The following is a 17,775-nucleotide window of genomic DNA, read 5'->3' on the forward strand; positions in this document are numbered from 1 at the left end:
CTGTCCAGCAATATTGCTGAGAAAGAATAAGCACTGTCTATAGATGTAATTCACATTAAAGAGTGAAATTCAGAAATGGATTGAGTTCTGGGTTTAATCTGAATTTTCTCATTTGCTATTTTAGTTTTTCTGACAACTCTAAGGGTGGAGAAATTGGTAGAATGCAGTTCTTCCAGATAGTCTGTTTTTTTCTTGGCAATAAATTGGCTCACTGGCAAAGAGTCCGAATTTTAAAGAGTTTAAAAGACAAGGCAATCTTCATTATACCATTGAACACTGTCAAGGGGAGTAGATTCTTAATAGAGGGGTAAAATCTGAAACTTTATGTCCATGATCTTAAGTGCCTGGGAAAAGAGGAACTCCAGCGAAGCGTGCTGATCTCGCATGAAACACTTGTGCGTCTGAGAACATTAATGAGAACATGTTACATATGATATTTGCAATACCAAAGCCCTCCTACTCAAACACTTTCCTAGGAAATCTCAGATTAATGGATAGATGACAATAAATGAAGTCACACAAACTAAGCTAAGTATAAGCAAAAGTCTAAAGTTAATAGAATACTCCTAATGTGTGCAAATACTTACAACACACCCTGTTTAAGGTGTAAGCTCTTCATTGGATGCACATTGATAACCACAACTATTCTCCATGGAACTCTGTCTATTTTCATCTTTGCCACTAATTCTAAAGCTTCTTTCACACCACCTTTTTGGTGCTGTGCCTGCATTGTGTCCCAATTCATTATCAATCTGTTTAGTAAATTGAGATCACAAACAGCTTAGTCAGCTCGCGGGGGGTCACAAAGGGCCCTAAATGTATCATGTTGCGGTGAAAGCGGGACGAAAAGGTCAGTGATAAAGTGTATGGTTTCGCCTTTCATCCTTTGCTGTGCATCCCAGCTGATTAAATTCCAAATCACTGTTAAACAAACATCAAAGGGATGTTATTTGGCACGTTTTGCCCCCAGTGATACTCAGCATGTCTGAGTAATTAAGCAGCAGTTGCATGCAACCGTCTGTCCGACTTGGTCTGTCTATAGGGGCAACTACTCATCTCTGAAGACTATGGATTAATGACCAGGAATTAATACCGGTTCCTGGGGAATCGTTCTCCTCCCCTAAATACCGTTGCATATTACTCCTCCCTGATGTCTCATCTTCTCTGTTTAGATTCTGGATGTGCTCTGCTCACTGTGTGTGTGTAATGGCGTTGCTGTGCGAACCAATCAGAACCTTATCTGTGATCATTTACTGCCCAAGAGAGATCTGCTGTTGCAAACCCAGCTGGTGAATGATGTTCAGAGGTTAGAAAGCTTTTCTACGCAATACCTTATCAAACAATAATATGGAAGTTAATTTTGAAAGTTAAATACTAGTGTTTCCAGGACTCTGAACCAAATGTGTTTATGTAGCCGACGCTTCCCAATTTGGATCAAGTTCGCTTTAAATTCTTAGTAGCACAGTTATTTTCACACTTATGTTTCACACTAATGATTGATTAGAATCAACCAAATTAATATGCCATGCATATAAAACAGCCTATATCACAGATTCAGGGATCTGGCAGATGACATATGCAGTTTTCTTTTGTTAAATCAACCACGATACATGAATGTCTTAACTTCTGTGTAATTGGAATCTAGAAAGAAAGTTCATATTATTACTCATCATTAAAACTTCCAATTGTATGTTCTAGACATCCTCCCATTAGTTTATAATAGTGTATAAAGTACTGTACTTCAAATATTATAGACTTTAATTCTTCCAGTTGGAGTGATGTCATTTTAATTCCAGTCCAATCACTTTGAAAGTGTTTTTGCGTTCTCCTTTCAAGATATATTTTTAGGGACTCTTTTAATTAAATAAATTGAAACTAAATTGAATGATCTTCTCCTCAGGGTAGAATTTTAATGAGCTGTAAGACAGAAAGCAAGATATTAGAATATTATACATATGTATATGTAAGATGTTCCTGCAGTCTCTGTTGGACCTTTAAGTGATTTCTTGTTTTACTGCATCACCAGTATGAGACCTAACATCTTCCTTGGGGTGAGCGAGGGCTCGGCTCAGTATAAGAAGTGGTACTATGAGCTGATGATTGACCAGGTGGATCACTTCATTACCAGTGAGCCTTCTCACCTTCGTGTGGGCTGGGCCAACACCAAGGGTTATGCTCCTTACCCTGGAGGAGGGGAAGGCTGGGGTGGCAATGGTGTTGGAGATGATCTCTACTCCTATGGTTTTGATGGACTCCATCTCTGGTCAGGTAAGTGATTTAGCAAATGTCAGTGTCTGTGCATGGGTTTGACTGCCGATCATGAGAAGCTGATGCATTTAAGATGACTAATCACCCTTGGCTGCAGCCAAATTGTGTCTAGACATATGCAAAAACCTGCAGAGATGATCTCTTTGCCCAGATTGTGTGTAACTGTGTTTGTGAGTGTGATGATAATACTGCCAGCATCTCTAACTGGATTACATCCTGCATTTCGATTTGCTTGCATGTGTTCCACATCAGGTCGTATCCCACGGGCAGTGGCATCTATCAATCAGCACATTCTGACCTCCGAGGATGTGGTGAGCTGCTGTCTGGATCTGAGTGCTCCCAGCATCTCTTTCAGGATCAACGGACAGCCTGTTCAGGGCATGTTTGAAAATTTCAACACAGATGGGCTCTTCTTTCCTGTTGTCAGTTTTTCTGCAGGGGTCAAGTGAGTTTTTATATGGCTTTAAGTCCCTCCATAACCCAGTGCATCATTGGAAATAGATACTAGAAAGTAAAGTATGCTCTCAAAACGTGAGCTAGCACAAATTCTGTTCATATCCTAACTAACTCTTGTCCAACTGCTTTTAATGCTTGGGGTCTTGATATTGTTTAAAAAAGATGGCTACATAATTATGTCTGTTACCATGGTGACCACAATGTGATTGGCATGACTTTTAAATGGAATTTCAAGCGCTGGCAGTTTTCATGATGATAAGCTAAGGCTTTCGAGGTAGCCAGCTCTTGGCATTGCAGCTTTCTCTCTTTGAAACCTGGGTACACATGACATTAGGTGACCAATTATTTTTTTTTTGTTTTGTGTTTGAAGTCATCTGAGGCATCAGAAAGTAAATTCAGTCCTAAATGCCTGATGAAAAGTGAATTCTCAAAAACAGATGTACAAAATGTCCTAAAAGCAAATAGGAAGTGAATGCATGTGTTTCAGCAATTTGAAAATCAATCTTGAGCAAGTTTTCCCTGTTGTCTGAAAACATCACTTTTGCACTTGTAATAACACTGTTCTCTTAGATTATGAGTAGAAAAGTCTGCAGTGCTATCTCTAGTTTACTGCACTGTGCTATTGTAAAATATACAGTATACATATATGTATCCATGTGTATATATATGCACATATACATGCACCCACACACTTCCCTCAGCTTTACCGATCAGGTATAGCTGATATCACTGAAACTTCTGCAATACGAATAAATTGCCTTGACATTGTAGGGCAGATAGTTATTTATCATTCCTGATATATTCAGCCTAAATATATAGAAAGATCCACCCTCATAGAGTCTGAATAGCTTCAGGTTTGCTCAGCTTAAATGTTTGCCTGTACATCTGCTTGTTGATGAGAGTAAGGTTGAGGTGACAAGCAACAGCAGGTTATGTGTTATTTTTCTCTGGATAGCCTTTGAGTTACAGGTTTACATCTCTTTGGATTAGATTCAGCAGTTTATTTGTATGGTCTCATGTGAAACTTCACTGGAAACAAATGTAAACAAACCCAGTTCATACTGAATCTACATCCTAATTTCCTGCTTGTATTGCACTCATTGCTTAAGACTTTTGGATGTGGTGCGATATTATTTCCAAGAGGGAGATGACTCCTTCAGTCTGTTTAACAAACATGGCCCAGTGAACAGATATCAACACATTTACTACACTAATCGGTTGTTGACGACTATATCCAGAATAGGCTTGGTTACGCCACCAAAACTACTTGAATATTTATTTTTGGGAGCCTCTAGAGAGCTTCCACACACTGAAATAGTGAGATGATACTTCAGTCTCAGAGCTAAAGGTTTGTCCCTGAAGAGAATGAAGTGTCTGTTAGATTTCTAGGCTGAAAGTGATTGAAGCAGCTTAAGAGAAGCAAGGGCTGTTGCATTCAGGTTCATTATTAGATTTCATTTTTCCTATGTACTACAAAAATAGCTGCCTGGTTATTCAATGATTATTGACAATTTTGTTTTATGAATTTTCCACCACTTATGTTTTCAGGTTGGCCATCTGTTCCACTTTTGCTATGTAGATATGTCACCAACAAAATAATGGTATGATTGGATTGTGGATGATTTTATTTGCTGTTCAAAGGTCAAGGTCACTATGACCTCAAATATGTCCCGTGTGTATAAAATCAATATTATCAAATACCTTGAGGGAATTTCCATCCATTTGGCAGAAATATTCTTATATTTGGGGATAAGCTGATTAGAAAATGTTGTTGACAGTCAGGTCATTGTGACCATTTAAAAACAAGTTTTTTGTGATAATTTACCAATGATAAAATAAAAATTTCATTAAATGTCGAAAAAGTGACAAATCAATTAAAAATTGAAAATTTAATTTTGAAAGGGCTTCTGGAATCATCACTGTGACATCATAATGTAAAAAAATACCACTTTATTTTCTTATTATTTTCATTATATGGTATGGGGAGGGCAAACATCTAAACTACAAGTCACCGTAAAATCACTATGCGGGATTTCTATTATACTCCTTTAGAATAATACATCATTCCAACAGGTGACCAACACTCTATCTTCCAGGGTACGTTTCTTGTTGGGTGGTCGTCATGGCGACTTTAAGTTTCTGCCTCCTTCAAATTATGCTCCATGTTCTGAGGCTCTGTTGCCAAAAGAGAAGATGAAGGTGGAGCCAGTCAAAGAATACAAGAGGGACATGCAGGGGGTCCGAGACTTGCTGGGCACCACCCTTAACATGTCTCAAGCCTTCTTCGTTCCCACACCTGTAGAAACCAGCCAGGTAATAACAAAATTGCTTTTTGTGGCGACTCAATAAGACTGTTTTTTTCATTTGAGGCCAGATAGGATACAATATTAATGATAATGTCTACAATTCTCCTGCAATTTCCTCACCTCTTCTCTTAGATTGCTATGCCGCCTCATTTAGAGAAGGTTCGGGATAAACTGGCAGAGAATATCCATGAACTGTGGGGCATGAATAAGATCGAGCTGGGCTGGTCATATGGCAAGGTAAGGAAACAAAAAAGTAATTCTTGACCTGTATTATACAAGATAATCACAACAGGATAAAATGTAAAAAAACAAAAGCAGATAGAAAATTACAATATTCCATTAATTGAGCCATGTTTCAGGAAAGCAAACGTCCAGTACGCATGTTCTAAACAAAGTTAAACAATTCGAAATACATGTATGGTTTCATTATCAGATTTAACCACCACAAAAGCCTATTGTCATCTTGCTTCTCTTTTATAATTTGCGGTTCACACCAAAAGAGGCTAAATGGAAAGAAGGCTCGTGCTCCACGTCCAATGCCTCGCATATCATTCATTTCAATATTTCATTCCAGCTTATTTGTACACAGAGTAACTGACTCATTTTGTGTCTTTTAGTGTACTGTAAGTCATACATTTCAAAATACTGTTTCAATCAAGGGCAGAACAGGATATTTTGGCAGTTTTATCACAGGAATTTTCCAAGTGGAAACAAAACATCATATTTTGGGTCCACGTTGACCATGGCCATACCTGTATGAGGAAAGGCTTTAGTGTATTTTAGTAAGATGTAAGTAAATATACATATAACCTTTGTTTACGCAAGACTGATAAAACTATTTTCATTAAAATGACTTCACAATGTCTTTCTTAGTTTATTGATCATTGGCAAAAATGGATGATAAAGTTTACCTGTTTTGCCCTTAAAAGAACAGATGACGAATATTGTAGAGCAAAACTCTTCTGTTTGCCACACACACATTTACATATCAACATCCTCCCTCTATTATCATCTCTTTATGGAGACAATTCACAATATGCGGCACTATCAGTTATTAGGAATGTCTATCAGTGATGAGAAAGGGCTCTGTTTAGTGGCTTAGTGGCTGTTTCCTTATCTTGGAAGGGTTCTAGCAACTACTGTTTCAGTAGTGGACTATTTCTGAAATGTAACCAAGTGACTACCTTGTCTTGTATCTCAAGATGACCTTCCTAATTATTAGGACACATTGAAATGCACACATGCAAAATCTTTATCTGTGAAAGCTGGTCATTTGAGGTTTACTGTTCTCATGCACTTTAGTTATTGCAGTAGCATAGAGAAAATCAACTGACTGTTATTTAGTCCTGGTTGCGTAAAATACCTTTAATTTCTTCATCTGTTGTTTGAACATTTCAAATAAGGAGGTTTTCTAAAGTCCTTGTTGTATCCAGAAGAGGAGGCTGGCGTTCATTGGACAGACAGACGCACACACACACACACACACACACACACACACACACACACACACACACACACTCACTCACACACAGACAAGCACAGCTTCATATCTGAGCACAACCATGCATGGTTTCCTTGTCAACATCCACCATTGCCATGCTGCTCTTCTTAGCAGCACTGCCATGGGGATTCTTTGACATAACATTTAGCCTCATGTGAGGTATTACATCCGAACACTTGGTATTCTGGTCATACACCTTTCGACCTCCAAGAATATAACATGGTCTCTTGATACCCTTCCATACCATAATCGCTAGAATAGTCTTATCACGGAAACCAGTAGCCCCTAGTATTAACTCCATATCTACCCTTCTTTGTTACAATGACATTAAGTGAAAAACTGTATTTCATGTTAAATAAATATTATTCAGTGGTTTACATGTTATTGTATGCTGTATCTGTATAAATTGAAGAGCAGTATTGCAAAGGGATGGAATTGAGCTCAAATATCTTTCTTTTCTGTGACTGCTCTCTTTGCTTTTAGATCAGGGATGATAATAAGAGGCAGCATCCGTGCCTGGTTGATTTCTCCAAGCTGCCTGACACTGAAAAGAACTACAATCTGCAGATGTCAACTGAAACACTGAAGTATGTTGTCCATTACAGACTGCTTATAGTTTAATTTCACAGAGGAGAAGAAATAGGGTAAGACAGCGTCCTCTTCCTCCCCCAACCCCTGAGAGGACGTGCCATGTACTGTATTTAGCATCATTTTTAGATGAAAGATGTGTTTATTTTAAACCTTTTTACTTTACTAACTCTAGCCCACAAAATAATATACATTTTCCACAACACTGAACACATCTATGCTAACTTCATCTGCTCTCAATGATCATGGAATTAAAATGACACATTGACATAAAAAAAGAAGCTCCTATCACATAGAGTAGTGCACATAATTTACATCCAACTGGAAACAATGCATAATTAAGAACATTTACCAGGAATCAATTTGATAAAGTAAACACAACAGAACTGTTCAAATAAATTTCCTTGTCAATGCCCTAATTACTGGGATCAGTTCTCCCTTTTGGGAGTTAGAACATTTCCACTTCCACATTTGCAGTACCAAACAAGACTTAATGACAGCCTCTGCTTCTTCCCTACTTGCCAGGCCTCCGAACAACAAGTCTCTAAATGTCCCAGTGAGACCTTTTACAAGTGCTTTACATAAATTATGTTAAAGTGATAAACATGAACATTTAGGTTTGCCATGATTATTCTTAATGTGCTGCTGTGACTGCATCTGGATAACAGAGGATGTGTCTGAGTGACGACAAAGTCATTTTTATTGTCTGTCTGTCACCATGGATGGTGTAAAGAATATTTGTGAAAAAGGCATCATGCTTAGTGCATTCCGCTGGTTTTGTCTTGTGCCTTTTGTGTCTGGCAAATCTGGGCAAATGCAAATTAGCCGTCTCTACGTCCTCACCATCTCCAGTCACAGTTGGATCTATAACTACAGCCATAACACAAATGTTGTCAAAAAAAACAATTAAATACAAGATGCAGACAGGCTTATTTAATGCTATTTTTTTGCTATGCTCTTTTGTTGGTTTCCCCCACAGGACCTTAGTAGCGTTGGGCTGCCGTGTGGTTCACATCAATCCAAATGCAGAGGATTCCCTCAAAAAGATAAAACTCCCAAAAAAGTAAAAGCATATCTGCATCTTCATCACAGGACCTTGTATTATGTAGAAGTATTTGTGACCTGTAGAGGGTTTGAAAGAAATTCTCTCGCTGAGCAAATAGAAGGCTACATGTATCTACTGAAATTGTAGAAATTAAATAAGGCTCCAGAAATGTAGATGAAACCAATCAGACATTTGGACAGGACATGAAAACTTAAAATTGAATTGTCTTTTCTAGCTACATGATGTCCAATGGTTATAAGCCGTCCCCTTTGGACCTGTCCGACATAAAACTGACTCCAAGTCAAGAGCTGCTGGTAGACAAACTGGCAGAGAACGCACACAATGTATGGGCCAAGGACCGCATCAAACAGGGATGGACCTACGGCATACAGCAGGTACGCCGGTGCAAATTGGTAAACTGGATTGAAACAGACATCACTGAGGTCAGAAAGCTCACCTCTGATGATCATGAGTGGATAAAGGTTCTTTTGGTGCACCAGCAGGATCTGAAGAGTAAGCGTAACCCTCGTCTGGTGCCCTATAATCTACTAGATGAGCGCACCAAAAAGTCAAACCGAGACAGCTTGCGGGAGGCTATTCGGACTCTGATTGGCTACGGCTACAACATTGAGCCATCGGACCAGGAAGGCGGTATATTTTCTTTTTGCATATAGTCCAAAAAGAATTAGAATTGAGAATGTGCTTAGAAGCACAACTGTCAGTGAACGGCATAAAAATACATCTTTTTATGCCCGTGTCTGTTGTTCACTATAGTCTTTTTCACAAAATCCCAACATAAAATAAAAAATGGATGTATTAAAACATCAACTCTGTTTCTTTTGATGGCTCTTCCATGATGTAGGACAAGTGGTTGAGCGTCTCAGCATTGACAAAATCAGATTCTTCAGGGTAGAGAGGACGTATGCTGTGAAGACTGGCAAATGGTATTTTGAATTTGAAGCTGTGACAGGAGGAGACATGAGAGTGGGCTGGGCTCGACCAGGTTGTAAACCAGATGTTGAGCTTGGCACAGATGAGCTGGCTTTTGTCTTTGATGGATACAGGGTAAGCTGTCAACCGAACCTAAGCATATCCCTAAACATTAGTTTATAGTCTCTGTGTTGTATGCATGCTTATTGCAGAAAGGTATCTAATATAAAATTTCAGATCTTGCCTGAAAAATGAGCTATTCTTCTTATTCTGCTAATAATTACAAAATTACCTAAATTCTTCATACAATTCTCTCACAAACACGTCTCATAGCCGTGAAACAAGACTTGTAATAGGCTGTAGTTTGCAGGCCACTCTTATCTTTTATCTGTACCTGTTCCCAGGGTCACTGTCTGAACATGGGCAGCCGTTTATTTGGTCGGTGCTGGAGTATTGGAGATGTGGTAGGCTGTATGATCAATATGGAGGACAAGTCTATAATCTTCACCCTTAATGGGGAGATACTCATCACCAGCAAGGGCTCTGAATTATGCTTCACGGATTTTGAAATGGAAGATGGTAAGAACATTTATCCAGGTAAATATTGATTCAACTAGGATCACCGGTTACACACTCCCTTTTTGCTGTGGGTGTTTTTAAAGATTTTTTCCTTTCTCTTGTTTTTTGCTCTTTCCCTTGCCTCTTTCACTCCTTTAAAATTATCTACAGGGTTTATCCCTGTCTGTAGTCTTGGCCTTGCTCAGGTTGGACGAATGAATTTGGGAAAAGATGCCAGCACCTTCAAGTACTACACCATGTGTGGCCTTCAGGAGGGTTTTGAACCCTTTGCTGTCAACATGAATCGAGAGCTCACCATGTGGTTCAGCAAGCGTCTACCTACTTTTGTTAATGTGCCGAAAGACCATATTCACATCAAGGTATGACCTTACAAATATTTGAGAAAATCATTTTCAGGTATGGGGATTACAGTTGCTGGAGCACTTTCAAGACTCTCTTGATCCTTAGGTAACCAGGATTGACGGCACAATCGACAGTCCCCCGTGTCTTCAAGTCACCCACAAGACATTTGGCACCCAGAACAGCAATGCAGACATGGTGTTTTGTCGTCTCAGCATGCCTGTGGAGTTCCACCCTTCATTTAAGTCTTGTCCTGTTGTGGATGTAAATGGAGTCCATGAAGAGGAATCCTTAAAAGTCAAACATAGGTAATTGCTTTGGCAAAGTGCTTACTGAAAAGTACCATGTTGTCATGTTTACATTCATAGATTCTCACAATGCCCAAGAATGAAATCCTCAGAAGCCTAACTAATGCAACAGTTCTTTGCCCACCTCAAAACACTTTGCAAAGACAATGTGGAAATATGTGAAATATTAAACACAGCAACATGGTGGGGTACCTTTAAGTACAAGAAAGATGGGGAGCAGTTCACATAAACATTTTGCACTGAGTTACGACTGGATAAACGCCCGTTCAAGAGCCTGCTTCACTGAACTTGATCCATCTTGCGTAGATACTGATCAACAATTTCACAATCTTAAATAATCAAATTAATTTTTTATATTTAGTTTGGATGATTACACATAAATTGTGGTAATATGATCAAATACAAGTTGTTGTCTTTTTTAGCAAATCAAACCTGTATGTTCACATTAGGCTTCGGTTGAACTGTACGTCATGTTCACCAACTGAATGGTTGTGTTGACAGATATCCGCTGAGATCTGTACGCCACAGTGAAGAAAGTAGACGAGTGGACTATAGCAGCATCACTATGGTATTGAATTAGCTTCTCTTTCAATTCTTTGAAATGGCACCATTCAATTGACACATGGTTCCTTCTCCCTTCTTTAAAATGTTGAGGTCAAACTTCAGTCCACGACCTGACCGTATTGAAACACACCTCAGCACATTCAAATCCCACATAGGGACAGATTAGAACCCTGTACGTAAACCTGGATAACTGAACTTCTTGGAATGCTTCATCTGTTACCTCAAAACATTTCAGTATCAAAAATCAAGAGAGTAAATGTTTAAATCCATATAAAAATACATGTAACTGTAAATAAACTCAACATTTTAACATAGCTAGTAATTTTATAATTAAAATACTGGTACATCAACACTTTCCATATGTGGCCAATATCTCACTGGACATTTCTGATCTGGGCTAACAACTAAACTTTGGTTTGTCAATACAGTACTACCACTCTGTAAGAGTCTTCGCTGGTCAGGATCCTGCTGGTGTGTGGGTTGGCTGGGTTACCCCAGACTACCATTACTATAGTAACAATTTCAACCTCAGTAAGATCAGAACAGTGACAGTCACCCTTGGAGATGAGCGAGGACGGGTCCATGAGAGGTGAGAACTCGCCTCACTTTTTTTGTGGTCAGTTGTTTCTTGGGGTTAGTGAAGATAAATATCTTGTGTTCCAAAAGTGTAAAGCGGAGTAACTGCTACATGGTGTGGGGAGGAGATGTGACCAACACCGCTCACAGCTCAAATCACAGCAATGTGGACCTGGAGATTGGCTGTCTGATAGACCTGGCCACTGGCTTGTTGACTTTTACTGTTAATGGCAAAGAGCTTTCAACATCCTACCAGGTAATCGATCGCATTTATTCCAATTGTAATAAATAGACCAAAAACCCAACATATGGCTTCAAAATAGTGGTTTACACAGCATAGAATATTTATTATTACATTTAGATTAATTACACAACACAAATAATATTGTTATATTATAATCCCCCTGTCCACTCTGCATTTTATATATATCCGGAGGAACTTTGACTTGTTTCAGAAATGTTTCAGAAATGTCAGAGAGCAAAGAATAAACAATATCAAGTAAAAGTGAAAACAGGTTCAAATATTTTGTGAGATTAGTGAAAGAAAAGTGTTGTTGGTAAATTATTCTCGACATGCGTTGGACGGGCATGATTTTATCTCATCTGTTGATTTTGTTTCTACTGTCATACTCATTCCTATTTCAGTTGGTTGGAAATCTTGCCCCGCACAGTTGCTGACTTGCTTTCCAGCAGGCTTCATGAAATTAACATGGTTGACCTTGAAAGTACCCGTTTTCTCCTCTTCACATATGAAAAATCGCATCTCAAAGGAACAGTGACAGGTTCATTGTTGAATTATAAACTTGAAATTTAGCTGTTTAGACTTAGTGAGAGCTAAATCTCATAGAACGTGATGGGGCAAATCTTCTTATGTACTTTCAGGCTGAAATTTTGAGTGGCTTCAGCCAGGGTTGAGTCATCCCCTCCAGACAGCATTTGAATTGTCATGCACACTCACTCATTCACAGAAAAACACCACTAGGCTTCATTCCACAAGTCATACTTTTGACATACTCTCTTATTTGGACCTGTTGTTAATATGCAACTCTTTTTCTACTCCAGGTGGAACCAAACACAAAGCTATTTCCTGCTGTGTTTGTGAGACCAACAAGTCCTAACCTTTTCCAGTTTGAGCTGGCCAAAATAAAGGTTAAGTGTTGATGTTGTATTTTGTCACATTATCCCCCTGCACAATGTGATTCACCTTGTCCATATACTTTGTGGAAAACACTTTAACATGGGATTAAGATGCAGCACCTGAACATAAGCAAATGCAAACCTACACATCTTATCAGCTCCATGTTAATTTCTACCCAGCTAAAGAACCATTGATAGCAGTTGAGGAATTGGATGTCAGTGTATGGCACAAGACAAAATTGCTGCAAATTGCTCAAATTGAGAGTCAGAAAAAAATTACCCGTAGGTTGACAGCATATGAAACCTTTGTGAAATGTTCCTGAATTGCCTACCCACTCTTAACAGAATGCCATGCCTCTGTCATCGGCCATTTTCAAGAGTGAACATAAGAACCCCGTGCCACAGTGTCCGCCTCGTCTGGATGTCCAAACGATCAATGCAGTTCTATGGAGCCGCATGCCAAACACCTTCCTCAAGGTTGAAACAGCAAGGGTTAATGAGAGACATGGCTGGTTAGTCCAGTGTGCGGAGCCTCTGCAGATGTTGGCTGTACACATACCTGAAGAGAACAGGTGCAGTATATGCTGCGTATTTCTGACTTCTTGGCAATGGATACATTTAATATTTTTTTGATTTTCTAACAACCCCTTTTGAAATAGAAAATGAAAAATGAAAATTAAAATGAAAAAAAATCTTCTTTTATACAATTATAATCATCATGTGAGGTGGCATAGAGGAAGAGAGGTTAGCGCTTTTCCCTGACAGCATGAAGGACCCTTGTTTCCAACAGGAGATCTTTCTGTGTGGAGTTTGCATGTACTCCTCTGGGTTCTCTGGTTTCCTTCCTAAGTCCAAAAACATGCAGCAGGTTAATTGGAAAAGTTGGGTAAATTCCCCAGATTTGTGAATGAGAACGTGAATGGTTTTCTGTCTATATATGTGACCCTGCGATTAACTGAACCCTGCTTCTCGCCCGATGGCAGCTGGGATAGAATCCAATATCCCCCTGACTCAGAGTAGGATAAGCAGTGGAAAGTGATGGCTGGATATATAATTTGTCATTATATTGTAGAAGAATCGTTTCTCACAGATAGTATATGTACAGGGGGGGCAAAAAAGTAGTCAACGACCAATTGTTCAAGTTCTCCCACTTAAACAAACAAGAGAGCCTGTAATTTTCATCAAAGGTGCACTTCAACTATGAGAGACAGAATGAGGAAACAAAATCCAGAAAATCACATTTTCTGATTTTTAATGAATTAATTCCTTGATAAAATAAGTATTTGGTCACCACAAACAACCAAGATTTCTGGCTCTCACAGACCTGTAACTTCTTTAAGAGGCTCCTCTGTCCTCCACGTTACCTGTATTTATAGCACCTGTCTGAACTGGTTATCAGTATAAAAAGACACCAGTCCACAACCTCAAACACTCACACTCCAAACTCTACCATGGCCAAGACGAAAGAGCTATCAAAGGACACCAGAAACAAAATTGCAGACCTGCACCAGGTTTGGAAGACTGAATCTGCAATAGGTAAGCAGCTTGGTGGGAAGAAATCAACTGTGGGAGCAATAATTAGAAAATGGAAGACATACAAGACCACTGATAAGCTCCACGCAAGATCTCACCCCATGGGGTCAAAATGATCACAAGGACAGTGAGTAAAAATCCCAGAACCACACAGGGGGACCTAGTGAATGACATAAAGAGAGCTGGGACCAAAGTAACAAAGGCTACCATCATTAACACACTACGCTGCCAGGGACTCAAATCCTGCAGTGCCAGTCGTGTCCCCCTGCTTAAGCCAGTACATGTCCAGGTCCGTCTGAAGTTTGCAAGAGAGCATTTGGATGATCCAAAAGAGGACTGGGAGGATGTCCTATGGTCAGATGAAACCAAAATAGAAATTTTTGGTAACAACTCAACTTGTCGTGTTTGGAGGAGAAAGACTGATGAATTCCAAATAACACCATACCTACTGTGAAGCATGGGGGTGGAAACATCATGCTTTGGGGCTGTTTTTCTGCCAAGGGACCAGGATGACTGATCTGTGTAAAGGAAAGAATGTAGTGGGCCATGTATCGTGAGATTTTGAGTGAAAACCTCCTTCTATCAGCAAGGGCACTGAAGATAAAACAAGGCTGGGTCTTTCAGCATGACAATGATCCCAAACACACTGCCCGGGCAATGAAGGAGTGGCATCGTAAGAAGCATCTCAAGGTCCTAGAGTGGCCTAGCCAGTCTCCAGATCGCAACCCCATAGAAAATCATGGAGGGAGTTGAAAGTCTCCTCTGCCCTGCAACATCCCCAAAACAGAGGAGATCTACATGGAGGAATGAGCCAAAATACCAGCAACAGTGTGTGAAAACCTTGTGAAGACTTACAGAAAATACTTGACCCCTGTCATTGCCAACAAAGGGTATATAACAAAGTATTGAGATGAACTTTTGTTCTCGACCAAATACTTATTTTCCACCATAATTTGCAATTATATTCTTTAAAAATCAGACAATGTGATTCACTGGATTTTGTTTCTCATTCTGTCTCTCATAGTTGAAATGTACCTATGATGAAAATTACAGGCTTCAATCATCTTTTAAGTGGGAGAAATTGCACAATTGGTGGCTGACTAAATACTTTTTTGCCCCACTGTACATAGAATATATTCTTACATCAGCATCTACTAATGGCAGCTGTGTTTCTGATAAATACTCAAGCCAATGTTGAGATACATATTTTCTAGACTACTTCATAAAAATGTAGAATTACAACTAAATAACTTAATTATTTATTGTACATTGTACTTATGTGAAAAAAATATATTAAAAATGTAATCTCTCTTTCTCTCTCCAATTTTTAAAGATGTGTCGACATTATGGAGCTGTCAGAGCAAGAAGACATGAGGACATTTCACTACCATACCTTAAAGCTTTACTGCGCCCTCTGCGCTCTTGGAAACACCCGTGTGGCCCATGCCCTTTGCAGCCACATGGACCAATCACAGCTGTTATACACCATCGACAATCAGTACCTGTCTGGTATGTTGAGGGAAGGTTTCTACAATATTTTGATCAGCATCCACCTGGAGACAGCCAAAGAGGCAAGACTGATGATGAAGGATGAGTTCATCATCCCTGTCACAGCTGAGACACGCTCTATTCGTCTATTTTCCAATGCTTCCAAAAAGCACCTACCCCCAGGGGTCGGCCTTAGCACCTCCCTTAAGCCCCGCCTTAACTTTACCCCCCCTTGTTTCATTGTCACAAAGCGGGAGCAACACCTGTACAGTCCTCAAATCCCACTGGACGCTTTAAAAGAGAAAGCAATTTCAATGTTGACGGAGGCTGTCCAAGGTGGTGGGCACCATATCCGGGATCCTGTTGGAGGAGGGGTGGAGTACCAGTTCGTGCCAATACTGAAGCTCATTAGCACTTTGCTAACTATGGGTGTCCTTTGTAGTGAGGACGTTCATAAGGTCTTGTTGCTCATTGACCCAAATGTGTTCAGAGAGACTCGAGAGGAGGGAGCAACTGGGGTCACAGACAAAGAAGGACTGACAGGATCGGAGGAAAAAGCAGTGGAAGCGGGAGAAGAAGAAGCAGCAAAGGAGGCAAAACAGCCAATCACAGGCCTGCTGGAGAAGAGGCTCCCTGAGCCTGTCAAACAACAGGTAAATATGTCCACAAGTTACTGAACTCAACTTGGTCTAATGCTATATATTTACATCAATGTGAAAGGGTCAAACGTATTGAACTGTCACATATTGAACAAATGATCTTGCTGGTAAACGTGTGTCTGATTAGAGATGCATTATGGTACCGTAAGGCTGTATCCTTAAACACATGCTCCCAACAGCTGTCTATACACATCACCGATGCAACATGAAATGTGTATGTTGGTCTGTACCTCCCCCTGTTTGCTCCACAGATGTGTGAGCTGCTGCACTATTTCTGCGACAGTGAGCTGAAGCACCGTATAGAGGCCATCGTGTCCTTCTCGGACAACTTTGTCTCTAAGCTCCAGTACAACCAGAAGTTTCGCTACAATGAGTTAATGCTCGCCCTCAATATGTCTGCTGCTGTTACGGCCAAGAAGACCAAGGAGTTCCGCTCTCCTCCTCAGGAACAGGTGAGACATCCTATTATAATAAGCTGGGTAAATGGGGTCATTTCATGCAGATATTTATATACAGACATATACACAGAGTAAAAACATACATTATATTCTCTCCTTATTTTAGATAAACATGCTGCTGACTTTCAGCATGGGTGAAGACTGTCCATGTCCAACTGACATCCAGGAGGAACTTTATGATTTTCACAACCAACTGCAGCTCCACTGTGGTAGGTTTTAAAAACAAACAAACAGCAAAAATTATTACTTGCACATGTGTGTGTCTATATGTATATATTTAATATGTATACGACGTGGCCAAAAGTATTCACTCACTCATCCAAATAATCGGATAATCTGTATCAGGTGTTCCAATCACTTCCATAGCCACAGGTGTATAAAATCAAGCACCTAGGCATTGCAGACCGTTTTTTTTTTGTTAAACAAACATTTGTGAAAGAATGAGTTGCTCTCAGGAGCTCAGTGAATTCCAGCATGGAACTGTGGTAGAATGCCACCTGTGCAACAAATCCAGTTGTGAAATTTCCTTGCTCCTAAATATTCCATAGTCAACTATCAGCTGTATTATAAAAACATGGAATTGTTTGGGAACAACAGCAACTCAGCCACGAAGTGGCTGGCCAAGTAAACTGAGGTAGTAGGGTAAGTGGATGCCGAGGCGCATAGTGCAAATAGGACATCAACTTTCTGCAGAGTTAATCGCTACAGACCTCCAAACTTCATGTGGCCTTCAGATTAGCTCAAGAACAGTGTGCAGAGAGCTTCAGAGAATGGGTTTCCATGACCGAGCAGCTGCATCCAAGCCACACATTACCAAGTGCAACGTAAAGCGTTGGATGCAGTGGAGTAAAGCACACTGTCACTGGGCTCTAGAGCACAGGACTCGTTCTCTGGAGTGATGAATTATGCTTCTCAATCTGGCAATCTGATGAACAAGTCTGGGTTTGGCATTTACCAGGAGAACGGTACTTGTCTGACTACATTGTGCCAAGTGTGAAGTTTGGTGGGGGGGATTATGGTGTGGGGTTGTTTTTCAGGAG

General features: G+C 39.9%; 1 protein-coding gene across 1 annotated transcript in view; it reads left to right on the forward strand.

The window, feature by feature from the left end:
• Nucleotides 1-17,775, forward strand: part of LOC147237423 (ryanodine receptor 3) — a 107,248-nt gene that overhangs the window by 40,730 nt on the left and 48,743 nt on the right. The window contains exons 18-38 of the mRNA XM_086169481.1: nucleotides 1,173-1,306; nucleotides 2,027-2,268; nucleotides 2,521-2,713; nucleotides 4,821-5,037; nucleotides 5,163-5,267; nucleotides 7,015-7,118; nucleotides 8,099-8,182; nucleotides 8,400-8,559; nucleotides 8,668-8,815; nucleotides 9,027-9,229; nucleotides 9,499-9,673; nucleotides 9,824-10,032; nucleotides 10,121-10,320; nucleotides 10,822-10,888; nucleotides 11,313-11,473; nucleotides 11,551-11,716; nucleotides 12,523-12,609; nucleotides 12,943-13,169; nucleotides 15,464-16,271; nucleotides 16,529-16,729; nucleotides 16,842-16,944. Of these exons, the coding sequence (XP_086025607.1) occupies nucleotides 1,173-1,306; nucleotides 2,027-2,268; nucleotides 2,521-2,713; nucleotides 4,821-5,037; nucleotides 5,163-5,267; nucleotides 7,015-7,118; nucleotides 8,099-8,182; nucleotides 8,400-8,559; nucleotides 8,668-8,815; nucleotides 9,027-9,229; nucleotides 9,499-9,673; nucleotides 9,824-10,032; nucleotides 10,121-10,320; nucleotides 10,822-10,888; nucleotides 11,313-11,473; nucleotides 11,551-11,716; nucleotides 12,523-12,609; nucleotides 12,943-13,169; nucleotides 15,464-16,271; nucleotides 16,529-16,729; nucleotides 16,842-16,944 (3,994 nt within the window). The remainder of the gene's footprint in view (nucleotides 1-1,172; nucleotides 1,307-2,026; nucleotides 2,269-2,520; nucleotides 2,714-4,820; nucleotides 5,038-5,162; nucleotides 5,268-7,014; nucleotides 7,119-8,098; nucleotides 8,183-8,399; nucleotides 8,560-8,667; nucleotides 8,816-9,026; nucleotides 9,230-9,498; nucleotides 9,674-9,823; nucleotides 10,033-10,120; nucleotides 10,321-10,821; nucleotides 10,889-11,312; nucleotides 11,474-11,550; nucleotides 11,717-12,522; nucleotides 12,610-12,942; nucleotides 13,170-15,463; nucleotides 16,272-16,528; nucleotides 16,730-16,841; nucleotides 16,945-17,775) is intronic.

The sequence above is a fragment of the Fistularia commersonii genome, chromosome 1, assembly GCF_037954325.1.
Source record: "Fistularia commersonii isolate RoL2024-O1a breed Wild chromosome 1, RoL_Fcom_v1.0, whole genome shotgun sequence".
NCBI classification, from domain to species: domain Eukaryota; kingdom Metazoa; phylum Chordata; class Actinopteri; order Syngnathiformes; family Fistulariidae; genus Fistularia; species Fistularia commersonii.